Source organism: Mustela erminea, chromosome 6 (genome assembly GCF_009829155.1).
Source record: "Mustela erminea isolate mMusErm1 chromosome 6, mMusErm1.Pri, whole genome shotgun sequence".
NCBI classification, from domain to species: Eukaryota; Metazoa; Chordata; class Mammalia; order Carnivora; family Mustelidae; genus Mustela; species Mustela erminea.
Genome location: NC_045619.1, coordinates 36,521,839 through 36,536,196, shown reverse-complemented (window position 1 = coordinate 36,536,196; position 14,358 = coordinate 36,521,839). Strand labels below are relative to the sequence as shown.

Here is a 14,358-nt window from a genome sequence, read left to right as displayed (position 1 = left end):
TGAAAAAAAAAAAAAGAAATATTGTTTTAGCCCAGTATAAAATATAGGTCTATTTAAGCAGAGTGTTGAGATTCTGTAGTAAAGTTAAGCCTATCTCTATATAACCACTGAAAACAATAAATTGTGGCATAACATCAACTACTTTGCATCAACAAGTAAACTGTTTATAATGAATGAATTTCTTAGAATGAAACTTTTTTTTCCCAAGGGTTTTTTCTTGTTGTTTTTGTTTTGTTTTGTTTTGTTTCTTTGACAGAGATCACAAGTAGGCAGAGAGGCAGGCAGAGAGAGAGAGAGGGGGAAGCAGGCTCCCCGCTGAGCAGAGAGCCCGATGTGGGGCTCCATCCCAGGAAACTGGGATCATGACCTGAGCCGAAGGCAGAGACTTTAACCCACTGAGCCACCCAGGGGCCCCAGAATGAAATATTTGAGTAAAATTCTTGTAACGTTCAGTTGCTTCTTTGTAAAGTTTATTATCTAGAACTTGTGTGTTATATAATGAATACTCAAATAATTGAAGTTAATTTTAAGTCCATATATTTAAAATCCAAGATCAGAAAATTCTGTATTCCCATGATCACCACACTGGAGTCCATTAAAAAGAATAAGGTGAAATTGAAATTTTTTCCCGTTGTTTTACTTACTCATACAGACGTTCTCAATAGCTGTAAGGTTGACAGTCCTGGTATTATATAATGATTGAATGTATCTGAATCGTAATAATTTAAAATGGACAAACCTGTAATCTTTACAGATTTACAAAAACTGTTAGTAAAAACTTCTTGAAGATCTAGATTTCTATTATTTATTTCCTTTTTGACTGCTAAGGATTTCTAAATAAATGTAATGGAAAACCGTTGATCTTAATAAAGTACCTTCAGAGGACATGTGCACTTGCACAATGTTCTTGCACTTGGGTCTTTAGGATATTGTTTCTTGTGGTCGAACAAACTCTGTTTTCTACTCTGATACCAAATGGTTTATTTGAATTTTCCATGTTTAAAATTAAACTTCATATTTGTTTCCATCAAAAAAAAACAATAAAACTGGTGGTTTGATGGGGATGCTATGGAATGGGTAGAGCTGAAAAACCACTAACCTAAAACCTTAATGGAAGTAAGTAAAAGATAATTTATTTTTTTAATGGATCAATTATTTAATTAGGTTCCTTGTAAGAAATTTAGAACACCAATTTGAGGATAAACTCCATTTGTGAGAGATATCACAGAGTGTAGATAGTCCTGAAGCTGAGGAACAGCTTTGATTTTTGGCAGAAGTTGCAAGTTCACAGCTTTCTGATCAACCTTGCACTACTGTGAGTTCATATTTCTCCTTCTCTGTGTTGAAGATCTCACCTTTTTGCAGTCTGGGTTTACACAGCTTCTTCTTCTTGAAGCAAGCATAAGTGAGATGTTTTGGGATTTTCACATTGCTGATATCAATTTTGGTGGAGGTGGCAATGACAGATTTCTGGTGTGTTCTACACAGAGGACCTTAAGTGAGGGCCAGAGGTCCAGTCACAAGTAGCAAACCACTACTCAGTTGCTTCAGGGAAACAACCCTCTTGCCTCTGTGGCACCCAGTGAGGATGATCAAAATGGTCCCAGAAGTGATACTTGCTCACAGTTTTCTCACATGCTGCTTGAAAGGTTTTTTACTGTGGTTCAGCAGCTTTTAAGGTGCATCTTCAATCAGGTAATACCTAGGCATTTTACAAAGTTTAACCTTGGGTACCACCATTCTTGTCACCACCAGCTAGCTGGTTTAGTAACAGTAGCAAGAACCTTCTCCTTCATTTGCTTCTCAGCCCAGAATTCAGCTGCTGAATACTTCCTCTTATATATATGGCCTTTCTGCAATATATAGCTGATCAGTAATACCTGCCAATTCCTCTGACTAGGCCAGGGTTTCTCCTTTTTGGTGTCTTAGCCTTGAGGTTACCCTTCTTAACCTTGCCACCAGGATCAGCCTTCTTGGTTTCAGGTTTCTTCTCAGCTTTTTTACCTGCCATCTTTCAAGATAAGAAAGAACAATAAAGAATAGTTTAGAAAAATATTCTTAACTATGTTTCCAAAATGGAATAGCAAAAGGAAAACTTTTGAGACCAAAATTACTTATTTATTCATCATCAAACAGTTATTTTGAAAAATCTCCCATGTGTCAAGAACAGTATAAACTCTGGGGCTACAAAGATAATTAAGATATAATCCATTTAGAAAGAAAATAAGTAGTTACAATAAAGGGTGAACCTACAACAATAATAGACACATATATAAAGTAGGATGGAAGCATAGAGAAAGGAGTAACTCATTTTGCCTGTGAAGATTTCACAAAGGATATGTCATGCCTTTGTTTGGTCTTGAGGGAATGTATAGGAATTCAAGCAGATAAGGTGGGCAAGTAGGGAGCAGGAATTCATTGCAGGTACTGAGTGGGGGTTGCTTGTGCATCTCACACACCAATGTGAGAAACATGATTCTGAACTCAGCATGGCTAGAACACAAAGCCAGCAGAAGAGGGAGCAGTGAGAGATGAGGCTAAAGAAGTAGGCACATTTGGAGAGGCCAAGTAAACTGATCTTTTGATGTTAAATCAGAGATTTATCAGAGCTAAGAATAAGCACCAGGTGATTTAAATATAGGTGAGAGGGCAGGAATTACTCCACCAGAAAGTCAACAAGTGTAGAGAGCTCATGAACTCTTCCATGTGTTGATATATCCATAAGTGATATAGATTGAATCCTTTTGACATGTACATTATGCCTATAAGTAAATTCTGGCTGCTTTTTGCGATCACCATGGTAGTAATTGATTCACAGGAGAATCACCAAGGGATTAAAACCATTGAGTAAAATATTTGTGGGGGAACTGGGTATTTACACAGACTCACAGTACCTATCACAGATTGTTTATTCATTTCAAAAAGTAGATAAACCTTCAAAGTTAGCATCACTAGTAATGAACAAACGGACATCATCTGCCTCATAATGCAGTGCTTTGAAGAAGATACAGCATCACTTACATAACATTCCTGCCAAAAATGCATAACTTGAATCTACTCATGAGAAAACACCCAGGTAACTGACCTTTTCAAAACGTGTCAGTGTCAGATAATGAAGGGAACCATAAACCATCAGGAAAAGGCAACCTACTGAGTGGAAGAAGATATTCATGAATGATGTATCTGATAAGAAGTTAACATCCAAAATAATAAAGAACTCATACAACTCAATATCCAAAAAAACCCAAAAAGCAAAAAACCAACAAGCTGATTAAAAAGTGGGCAGAGGCTCTCAATAGAATTTTTTTTAGAGAAAACATACAGTTGGTCAGCAAGCACAGGAAATGATGCTCAACATTAACAACCATCAGGGAAATGCAAATTAAAACCGCAGTGAGATACCACCTCATACCCGTTAGAGTGGCTGTCATCAAAAAGACAAGAAATAAAAACTGTTGGCTAGGATGTGGAGAACGGAAGCCTTGCGCCCTGTTGGTATGAATGCAAACTGATGCAGTCACTGTAGAAAACAATAGGAGGTCCCTCAAAAAATTAAAAAATAGGGGTGCCTGGGTGGCTCAGTGGTTGAGCATTTGACTCTTGGTTTTGACTCAGGTCATGACCTCATGGGTTGTGAGATCAAGCCCCAAGTTTGGTTCCATGCTGAGTGGGGAGTCTGCTTAAAGATTCTCTCCTGTCCATCCCCCGACTCACACACAAGCTCTCTCACTCTAAAATAAATCTTTAAAAAAAATTAAAAGTAGAACTACCATGTAATCCAGCAATTCCACTTCTAGGTATTTATCTGGAAAAAAAGGGAAGTGAAAACACTATAAGACATATACACCACAGTGTTCTTCACAGCATTATTTACAGTAGCCAAGATACGGAAGAAACCTAAATGTTCATAAATAGATGAATGAATAAAGAAGATATGGTATTATACACAATGGAATATAACTCAACCATTAAAGAGCATGAAATCTTGTCAGTTGTAATGTGCATGGACCTAGAGGGTATTATGCTAAGTGAAGTAAGTCAGACAGAGAAAGATAAATACCGGATGATTTCACTTACATGTGGAATCTGAAAAACAAATGAGCAAACAAAACAGAAACAGACTTGTAGATACAGAGGACAAATTGGTGGTTGCCAGAGGGAAAGGAAACGGGGATGCAGAGAATAGTTGAAGGAAATTAGGTGGCACAATCTTAAAGTTATAAAATATATAAGATACAGGGGTGTAATATATAGCATAGGGAATATGGTCAATAATATAACAATTTCATATGGTGACAGGTGGTAACTAGAGTTTTTGTGCTGACCATTTTGTAATGTGTATAAATGTTAAATTACTATGTTGTATACCTGAAACTAATAGCATATGGTATGCCAATTCTTCAATTTAAAAAATGTATCAATTTCATGAAAGACTAAGAAGACTTGAGGAACTGTTCCAGATTAAATGTGACTAGAGATACTAATGCCCCATTCCAGATTGGATGCTTTAAAAAGGTGGGGGAGCACCTGGGTGTCTCAGTTGATTAAGTGTCTACCTTTGGCTCAGGTCATGATCCCACAGTCCTGGGACCGAGTCCAACATCAGGCTCCCTACTCACTGGGGAGCCTGTATCTCTTCTCTGCCTCCGCTGCTCGTTTTTTCCTCTCTCCCTCTCTCTATCTCTCTTAAAAATAAATAAATAAAAATACTCTTTTAAAAATAAATATCTTTAAAGGGTAGGGGGTTATAAAAGGCATTTTTAAGACAAATGGTGAGTTTTCAACATAGACTGTATAATAGATAATAATATTTGATCATGTTAAATTACTGAACTTGATTAATGCAGTCATGTAAGAGCATATCCTGTTGCTAGAATCCACTTGCTGATGCATTTAAGGATGAAGAGTCATGACGTCTGTAATTTACTTTCAAATGGATCAGCAATAATAACAATAATAAAGATGGATGGATGGATGTTTATAATGAATATAGCAAAATAGTAATGATAGGTGAGTCTAAATATAAATATAAATGTTGCACTTTCTGAAGCTTTAATTTAAAAAAAAAAAAATTGGAAACCTGAAACCACTAAACCCAAATGAAGTGAACCTCCCATAAAGTAAAAACAACAGAAGTTTTTGGAGAATTAAAATTTAGCCTGCATTAATATTGAAAAGGGTGGGAGCCAGTTAGGGAAGATAAACGTCTTCTGATAAAGGACAGAAATCGTTTCGGGTCTTTTTAGAGGCCTTTACTAGATGTTCTCCTCAGAGATACTCTGGCCCAGCCTAAGCCTGCCTCTCAGTCTGATACAAGTGTACCTTTGTGCTGCCACTAATCTCATCACCCCTGTTGACTGTGACTTACTTGCCGAAACTGCTGGCTACCAGCTGTCAAAAGCCACATTTAGATTCCTTACCTACTAATCAAGAATCCTTTTGCCTTACATAAAATATTAATCATTGTCCATATTTTATAACTATAATTCTACATTTTAGGAAAACAGTACAGCAAGCATGTAGAACATCAGTATAGTTTATATTCAGACCGTTTTCTTTCTTTCTTTTTTAAAGATTTTATTTATGGGACACCTGGGTCACTCGGGCATTGAACATCTGCCTTCTGCTCAGGTCCTGATCCCAGGGTCCTGCAGTTGAGCCCTGAGTCGGGCTCCCTGCTCAGTGGGGAGCCTGCTTCTCCCTCTCCCACTCCCCCTGCTTGCGTTCCCTCTCTTGCTGTCTCTCTCTCTTTCTCTCTGTGAAATAAATAAATAAAATCTTTTAAAAAAATAAATATTTTATTTATTTGAGAGAAAGTGAGAGCAAGCATGAGCAGGGGGATGAGGCAGAGGCAAAGGGAGAAGCAGGCTTCCCACTGAGCAGGGAGCCAAATGCAGGGCTCAGTCCTAGGTCCCTGGGATCGTGATCTGAGCTGAAGGCAGAAGCCTAACCCACTGAGGCACCCAGGTACTCCTTAGACCATCTTTTCTAATGCTTCTTTTTTTTTTTTTTTTAAGATTTTATTTATTTACTTGACAGACAGAGATCACAAGTAGGCAGAGAGGCAGGCAGAGAGGAAGGGAAGCAGGCTCCCCGCTGAGCAGAGAGCCCAATGCGGGGCTCTCCTAAGGGAGAGGCTTTAACCCACTGAGCCACCGAGGTGCCCCTCTAATGCTTCTTTATGGAAAGGTGTTCCACATTAGAATTCATACGGTAATGAACTTGATTTTTTCCTATTAGAAAATAGCTGTGAAGGATCCCATTTTAATAATTTTTTTTAAGATTTTATTTATTTATTTGACACAGAGATCACAAGCAGGCAGACAGGCAAGCAGAGAGAGAGAGAGAGAGAGGGAAGCAGGCTCCCTGCTGAGCAGAGAGCCTGATGTGGGGTTCGATCCCAGGACCCTGAGATCATGACCTGAGCCAAAGGCCAGAGGCCTAACTCACTGAGCCACCCAGGCGCCTCTTAATAATTCTTTTTCAAGTGCCATAGCAGACCATCTCTTTATTATTTGTTTATAGATTGTCAGTAGTTAAAAATACCATGGCTGTAAAACATCTTGTATAATGATTTTGTATGCCAAGTTCTTCCAGTTCAGGAAGGAAGGGGGGAAGAAAAAAGTTCAGAACAAAATTAATTGGAAGGTTATCCTGAACTTTCAGTGGACCTTGGGAGAAAAAGAAATCATAGGTCAGTGATTTGGAGATCACTTTTCTGGGAACTGTGTAGTAATTTATTCCCTTTTCCAGAAACTCAGTAGTTCTGATCTCCCATATCAGGATCTGAGAGCTCTGAGGACTTTATATTCTTGCAAGAATGTCATTTCTGTATTTTTTATCTAGTAGAACAGGTTGACGTATGTGATAAGACTAGGACTTTCAGCACTTTGTTCAAGTGTTTGAGCAGCTCAGATACTTCTTTAGGAAACTTTTGGCCCTCCTTGTAGGCACATGTGCAGTTCATTTCATGCAGTCAGGTAAGTACTAAAGAGCTGGGGGAACTTTTGATGGAGTCCTGTTTGGAAATCAGAAAGTGCATGAGCTTTTTTTCCAAGTGCAAATCCAGACTTCAGAAGTCTAACCATGGCAGCAGATAGGATTTGTCCAGAACACTGTTCAAATCCTTGCCTTTGCTTCTGTTACCCTGATGTCATCACTGTCGTGCAGCACAGCTTCCTCTTCAGACTTTAAATTTCTAGTTTTCCCCTTTGTTCAGTTTTCGTGCTTTTTTCCCCCCTTCTCATGAGCTAGAGATCATGTGACCTGTCCAGTGTGTTTTTTGGATTCTCAGCAGAGTTTTAATTCTTAATGGTGAAACCCTAGTCCTTCACTTATTATACCTTCTAATTTTATCTCAGTTAAGCCTCATTACTTCAGAATCTGGCCTGGAACCCCACAGCAGCTGCAGATGAATTACCTGTAGTATCTCATGACTGTCCCATGATTTCTTGGTCTTACCTCAGTAACAGTAAAGAACTTTGAACTAAACCCCACTCCCCACCTTTTTTTTTTTTTTTTTTAAGATTTTTATTTATTTGACGGAGAGAGACACAGCCAGAGAGGGAACATAAGCAGGGGGAGTGAGAGAGGCAGAAGCAGGCTTCCACTGAGCAGCGAGTCTGATGTAGGGCTCGATTCCAGAACTCTGGGATCATGACCTGAGCCGAAGGCAGACACTTAACAACTGAGCCACCCAAGCACCCCTCACTCCTCACTTTAATGCACATACTACCCTTCCAAATTCTAGATACCCAGCCCCTATCTTTTTTCTTGAATTTTTTGATATGAGTAAAGCTGACACGCAGTGTTCTATTACTCTCAGGTATACAGCATAACGATTCAGCTTCTTTATATGTTATACTGTGCTCACTGCAAGTGTAGCTACCATCTGTCACTATACAACACTATTACAATACCGTTGACTACATCCCATATGTTGTACCTTTATTCCAGTGTCTTCTTCATGCCATAACTGGTAACCTGGATCTCCCACTCCCTTTTACCCATTTTGCCCATTCCCCCCCGCAGAAACCATGAGTTTGTTCTCTGTATTTTATAGGTCTGATTCTGCGTTTTGTTTGTTCATTCATTTGTTTTTTTAGATTCCACATATGAGTAAAATCATGGTATTTTTCTTTCGCAGTCTGACTTATTTCACTTAGTATGATACCTTCTGGATCTGTCTATGTTGTCATAAATCTCTGTATCAAGTCACATCATTGAGGAACTATATATTCCACCATTTACAACTCTATGCCTACAGTAAGTCATCCTTGTAGGGATGCATTATCAGAATTACGATCAAATTGTTTGCTTTTATTATGGTTTTAAGAAGGAAGATATGTGGTCATTTGCAAAAAATAAAGATTTACTCAGGTTTTCTAAGTAATTCGTGGGAGGCTATCCTAGGAATACATATACTTAAAAGAAAGACTGAGATCTCTTGGCTTCACAAAAGCTAGGAAGGTGATATACAGCCTAGTCTTCTCAGAATGTGTTTTGTTAATGAGAGCTCTACACTAACAGATATTTCACTCTCTGTTCTAGGTAAATTTTCTCTCCAGATTTTTGCTTATTTATAAGTTATTTATTGATGCCTCTGCTTTCCACCTGCAGCAAACTTTGTATATCACTTTTATCACTTCCCCTCACTGCACAGCCTACTCTCTCCCTGACCCAGAAAAAGAGGATCTAGTTGATTCATTTGATTGCTTTCACAGCTGTTTGGGTAGAATTTTTATAAACAAACACTCTAAATCAAATAAGGTGAGAGAGGTAGAATGGGGGAAACTGTACCTGCAGGAAGATTTTAACATAAGTTGTAGCCTGGGAGTCTTTCCTGAAAGAGGGATAGGGCAGAAACACATTAAAATGGGGCTTAGGTTTTAGAGGCATTCAGAGTCTTAATGTATTTTGTATGAGGATATTTTTGAACATTCAGTAAAGACAATATTTCAAAACTTTTTCATATTATCTAGGTTCTGTTATATAATAATCTACATGATAATTTAATTTTTAATGATAGGACAATCTCCTCCAGAGAACACTTAACTTATTTCTTTTTTGCCTTAGCTATCAGGAGGCTCAAATGTACATTTGTACTTGATTCCAGCAGCTGTCCTTAGCAAGGTGACTTTGGGGTCATGTTTTTCTCCTTTTAATTGTACACCCTTGAGAATTTATCCTTTCTTTAAGGCCCTACCTTTGATATGTTTTTATGCATCATATTATAAAGAACTTCAAATTATCTTTGAAAATGAGCATACTATTAATAATGAAGTATCCTGTAACTTATGATTGTATAGATTTGTAGCCATTACATTTGGTAAAAAACAAAACAAGAATTAACAATTATACCTTCAAATTGAGATCAAAAACAGTATGTCAATATTATATGTAAAAGCCACACCTAATAACATTTTAAGGGCAAATGCACAAGAACCAGTAAACCAAAGCTGGACACTGTAGACTGATAAACTGTTGTTAGCTGAAGTCCCTATTTTAATCAGAATTCCTTAGTTTTTACCTAATGCCTTTTTAGTTCCACAGTCCCATCCAGGATGTCACACTGCATTTAGTCCTATTGGTTGTGACAGTTTCTCAGACTTGTCTTGTTTTTGATGACCTTAAGAGTTTTGAAGAGTACTGATCAGACATTTTGTAGAATGTTCCTTCACTTGGATTTGCAGTTATTTCCTCATAATTGGACTGGAGCTAAAGGTTTCTGAGAGGAAGACTATAGAGATAGAGTGCCATCTTCCTGTCGTATCAAGGGTATCTATTTTTTTTTTTTTAAGATTTTATTTACTTATTTGTCAGAGAGAGAGGACAAACAAGAGGAACAGCAGGCAGGTGGAGAAGCAGGCTCCCCACTGAGCAAGGAGCCAGATGTGGGACTCAATCCTAGCACCCTGGGATCATGACCTGGGCTCTTAACCGACTGAGCCACCCAGGCTTCCCTCAGTGTATCTGTTAATATAACTTACCATCATTGATGTTGACATTGAGTACCTGGCTGAGATAGTGTGGACTTTAGTTAAAAACAGTGTATCAGTCTCTAGTGTCCAGCTTTGGTTCATTTAAACAACGGACTTCCATTATTTTTTAGAATCACACAAAACTAACAAATAGAAACCAAAACACAAACACCTTCATTAACAAAATCAGAAAGCATGTTTAATCTCAAATCATGTGTATTATGAATGCAGAAGGATACCAAGAGAAAATTCCGAGGGTGACAGATCACCGACAAAACCAACAAAACACAGTTCTCTAACATGGAATATGCTGAGGAGCCAAGTCAACTATTCCTAGTTTGGAACAAATGCAGCTGATGACCAGGGTAGTGCTTCCCAATTTAGCATAAAAGAGAAACAAAGAATACTGGAGAACCCGTGGAATCACATTGAAAAACCATGTTTATAGGAAGCAATGTGCTGGTGACGCAAGATTTTTAAAAAAGTGTGAGCTCTTAGTTGTCCTATAACTGCTGATCTCAGATGGCTTGAGAGAAGTAAAGACCAAAGAAAGGCTCTAATTCAAATACACACACAATTTTGTAAGATGAGAATTTCTGCTGGCTTGAAGTTCAGGCCTGGATTCAGTTCAGTATACACTAGTGCAAAAATTTGGCTCAGGAGGTAGTCATTTGATTGAAAGATGGGCAAAATTTTAAAAAGGATTGGGGAAGGAGGTATAATCTGCTTGGGTTCTGTACCAAGGGAGAAATCTTCTCTGCAAGGCTGCACTAGAAATTGAAGAAACAAAAAGTTTTCTCTGTTACCTTTTTGTACTTTCAAAGTTCAAAAGAAATTGAATGCAATAAGAAAAAGAATAAAGGCTTTGAAAAAATAATAAATTCATTTAGACATCTGCAAAAAAATCTAAATACAAAATCCTTTCAGATTTTTTACTCCTTTTCATCCAGTCTTTCATTTGTTTTGACCATATGTAATTTGACAGCAGTTTCTTCTGATGGCTTTCCTTTATCATGCCTTTCAAAAAGGCATCCAGTTTATAGAAAAAAAACTTCTGCTCTTGCATTAGTATTTCATTAGTTATGTAATACTTATATCAAGTTTAGACATGAATACAGTTGACTCAGTAAAGATAAAGTTCAGCTGGTGTGAACAGAAGCACGTGTGTTTTTTAAAAAGTGGCCACAAGTGTTTAGTGTACTATAGGCATCCTGTGTTTTAGAGAAAAATCAGAAAGTAATGCTTGTTGGTGGATTGTTAAGTGGATGTTAGAGGAAATTACCTTAAATGTGAACATATGTCCTTATTGTGTTCTTGTTGCCTTTGAAGATTATTCTTTAGGACATATAGACACAATATTTTAAATCTTTAATTTTACTGCAAAAAATGTTTATTGAGCTTCTCTGTACTCCAAGCATAGAAACAAGTGAAAGTAGATATTTCATCTATTTACTAAAATTAAACAATAGTAATAGGATGTTACTGCTGATTTTATTTATGATATGCTAAATAAACTAGGTACAGAAGATATCAATGAAAGAACTTTGTTATATTGACTTGCTTTGTGCATATCCTTAGAGTTCTTCAGACACCGAGGTTTGTTTTAAATTGTTATGTTGATTTTACTTTAGGGGTTATGTTTGATAAGGAAAAAACTTTTTTAACTGTTGTTAAATTTCTTGTTGTTGTTTTATCTTGAAGCTGCCAGAAAAAGTTATAATGGACTACTACGAGAAGTATAAGCCTAGAATGAATGAGCTGGAAGCTTTTAATATGGTAAATCTCAGAATTAAACCTATTAAATTGGATATGTTGCTAGACTTGAATAGGGTTCTATTAAATTTTATTATGGGACCAACCAATCTATGTTGTTTTTCTCTTACTGCAGAAAAACCCTTTTGGATCATTTCCTATTTCAGAACTATATTAGGTGTCAGTAATGTAATAAAGAGAACACATGGTAGATTTCTCTTAAAGTGTATCATAAATGCACAGAAAGAAATTTCAGAGTTCTTTGAACACATATTGGTCTCAATGCAGTTATTTCACAAGCATTCCTTTTAATGAATTTTACTTTTAGTACCTTTGAAAGCTCTCTATCACATATGTAGGACTGACTGCCTTTGGATTCTACCTCAAAGTCATCCAAAGGACATTCTTTTCCTATTATCATTAAAGAAAAACTTTTCATCTCTGCAGTATTCATTTTCTGAAGATATACAATTGGTATTAAAGATTTGGCCTTACATAAATTTCTGTAGATACATTTTCTTGAACATAAGTGTTAAGCTAGTTTTTGTTTTTGTTTTGTTTTTTTGTTTTAAGTTCTACCATCCTATCTTATTCTTTCTTTTAGTTGAAAGTTGTTCTGGCTCCTTGTATAGAGGCATTGATTCTTCTAGATCGACTTTGCTACCTAAAAGAACAGGTAAATGATGATATTTTAAAATACGTAATAAATATCTTCATAAAATCCAGTAAATGGACCCAATTATATCTAGAGTAAGTTTCTTTGACCTAAAACTAGTCAGATAATTTTTCTCATTATATTTTTGAAGTTTAAATATTCATTCTATCTCTTTTTAAACATAAACATATGTACAACAGATGTTTTCAGCAAGGCTTCTTTTATAAAAGCTTATATTCTTTTAATTGTATGGTAATTCCTATACAAGAGGCAGTACACATAACCATCATATATGACATAATGTATAACTAAAATTAATAAAGGCCAGATATAAAAGATAGTATGTATATTTTCATTTTATAAGAATTTATCTTTTATATCACTTTTGGATTTTGGACATATGCACTCCACAGTAAAAAAACTTCTTCTGACCAGTGCAAATTACTTTTGTTTTTTTTCAGTCTTGTTTTACCTTTGTTGAATGCCCCCCAAAATTGTTTTCTTGGTTATCTTTAGGGAAAATACTTTTTTGCAGATTTTACTCTGGCTGTGATCAAAATAGTTATGTGAACTATTTAAATTAAACTTACACATGGATTCAGTCTTAAGTTTCCATCATCAGTGCTTTATTTTAACAATTTTATTTTATCATAGTGGGTAGTTTTACTTCTTCAACAGGCCATTTGGAACAAATGGATTTTAATAAATTTGCTTTTGTTCTAATTTGTATTTTTATGGAAAAAGGCAATTTTTAAATACTTGGATATGTTTACTTTCTTAAGCTGCCAACTAACTTAGAGTCACTGGAAGTGTTAGTTTTCCAAATTTGTAGGTGACAGAATCAGGCCTGTTTTACTAGGTACTCCCTATGTCCCTTTTCAAAACAATTTCCATTGACCAAAATAAAATAAGTAAGTGGTAAAAAAAAAAATAAGTAAATAAAATAAGTAAATAGTATGCATGAAGATTAATAGATTGGTTATGAAGTAATAGAAATCATATTAATTTGTTAGTACTTTAAATAAATAGTAACATTTTAAATAAATAATATTTAATTATAAGAGTAATGTTTATGTTAGAGATTTTAAATGAAGAATAAAAAATTAAAAATAATTTCATCTTTCAGCATTAACTTAAATTTTTGATATGTTTTCTAGTGCCTTTCTCTAATATATATATATGCTACACATATATGTATGAGCACACTATGCCTGCTTTAATTAAAATTGGAATCAAATTATAAGTATAGTTTTGTGTATAATTTGTTTCATTTATTCAAAAATTTCCCAGCTCATTAAATATACTACAGAAGCTGGATAATGTTTCATCATATAATAATTTGTTTCAGTAATACCTAGATTTTTTTTTGCCCACTTCATTTTTCACAATTGCAGCAAAGAGTAATCTTGTAGTTCACTAGCTTTATACCTCTTTATTTCCGCAGAGGTGAAATTATAAATGTTAATTCCATTCAACAAAGAATAATTTTCTTTTACATAGTTTGTCTTTTATGTTCTTTTTTTTTAATATTACAGTATATAGTCTGACTCATCTTTCATTCTTATCTTCAACAAATTTCTATGTATTTAAATCACTTATCAATTTGCAGGAAGATATTGCATGGGTTGCACTTGTGAAGTTGTTTGATCCTGTGAAATCTCCCAGATGTTATGCTATTATTGCCCTGAAGAAGCAGCAATGATTTCAGTTGAAGCAAGGTATTAGATGTATCTGTTTGTGGAGCCTATCCCTAATTTTGCTCTTCTGAACATTTGTGTTGTGTTATGTAAATATTTGAAAAACATTGCTCTATATTTTAAATAAACAATAAAATACTAGCTAACAACAGAATACCATAATCTATTTTTCTATTGTCAAGGCATACATTAATAAAATAAAAACTTATGGAAATCTTAAAAAAGGATTGACCCACATTCCTGAATTAGTTTATCAGTAGGACATTGTAATCTG

The 14,358-nt window shown here is 35.6% G+C and overlaps 1 protein-coding gene and 1 pseudogene across 9 annotated transcripts in view; one reads left to right on the top strand and one right to left on the bottom strand.

Annotated features, from left to right (window-relative positions):
* Window positions 1-14,358, top strand: part of METTL25 (methyltransferase like 25) — a 143,796-nt gene that overhangs the window by 111,823 nt on the left and 17,615 nt on the right. For 4 of the 9 annotated variants that reach the window (XR_004286733.1, XR_004286734.1, XM_032346881.1 and 1 more), the window contains exons 10-12: window positions 11,682-11,756; window positions 12,337-12,408; window positions 13,997-14,105. The exons of 2 other annotated variants lie outside the window; for them this stretch is intronic. Coding sequence is in view for 5 of the 7 variants with exons in the window: in XM_032346881.1 (XP_032202772.1) it covers window positions 11,682-11,756; window positions 12,337-12,408; window positions 13,997-14,089 (240 nt within the window). In the remaining 2 variants the exon portion in view is untranslated. Of the gene's footprint in view, window positions 1-11,681; window positions 11,757-12,336; window positions 12,409-13,996; window positions 14,236-14,358 lie in introns of those variants that run through there. 3 more of the 9 variants (XM_032346878.1, XM_032346884.1, XM_032346885.1) reach the window with 2 other exon arrangements.
* Window positions 1,154-2,011, bottom strand: LOC116593078 (annotated as a pseudogene).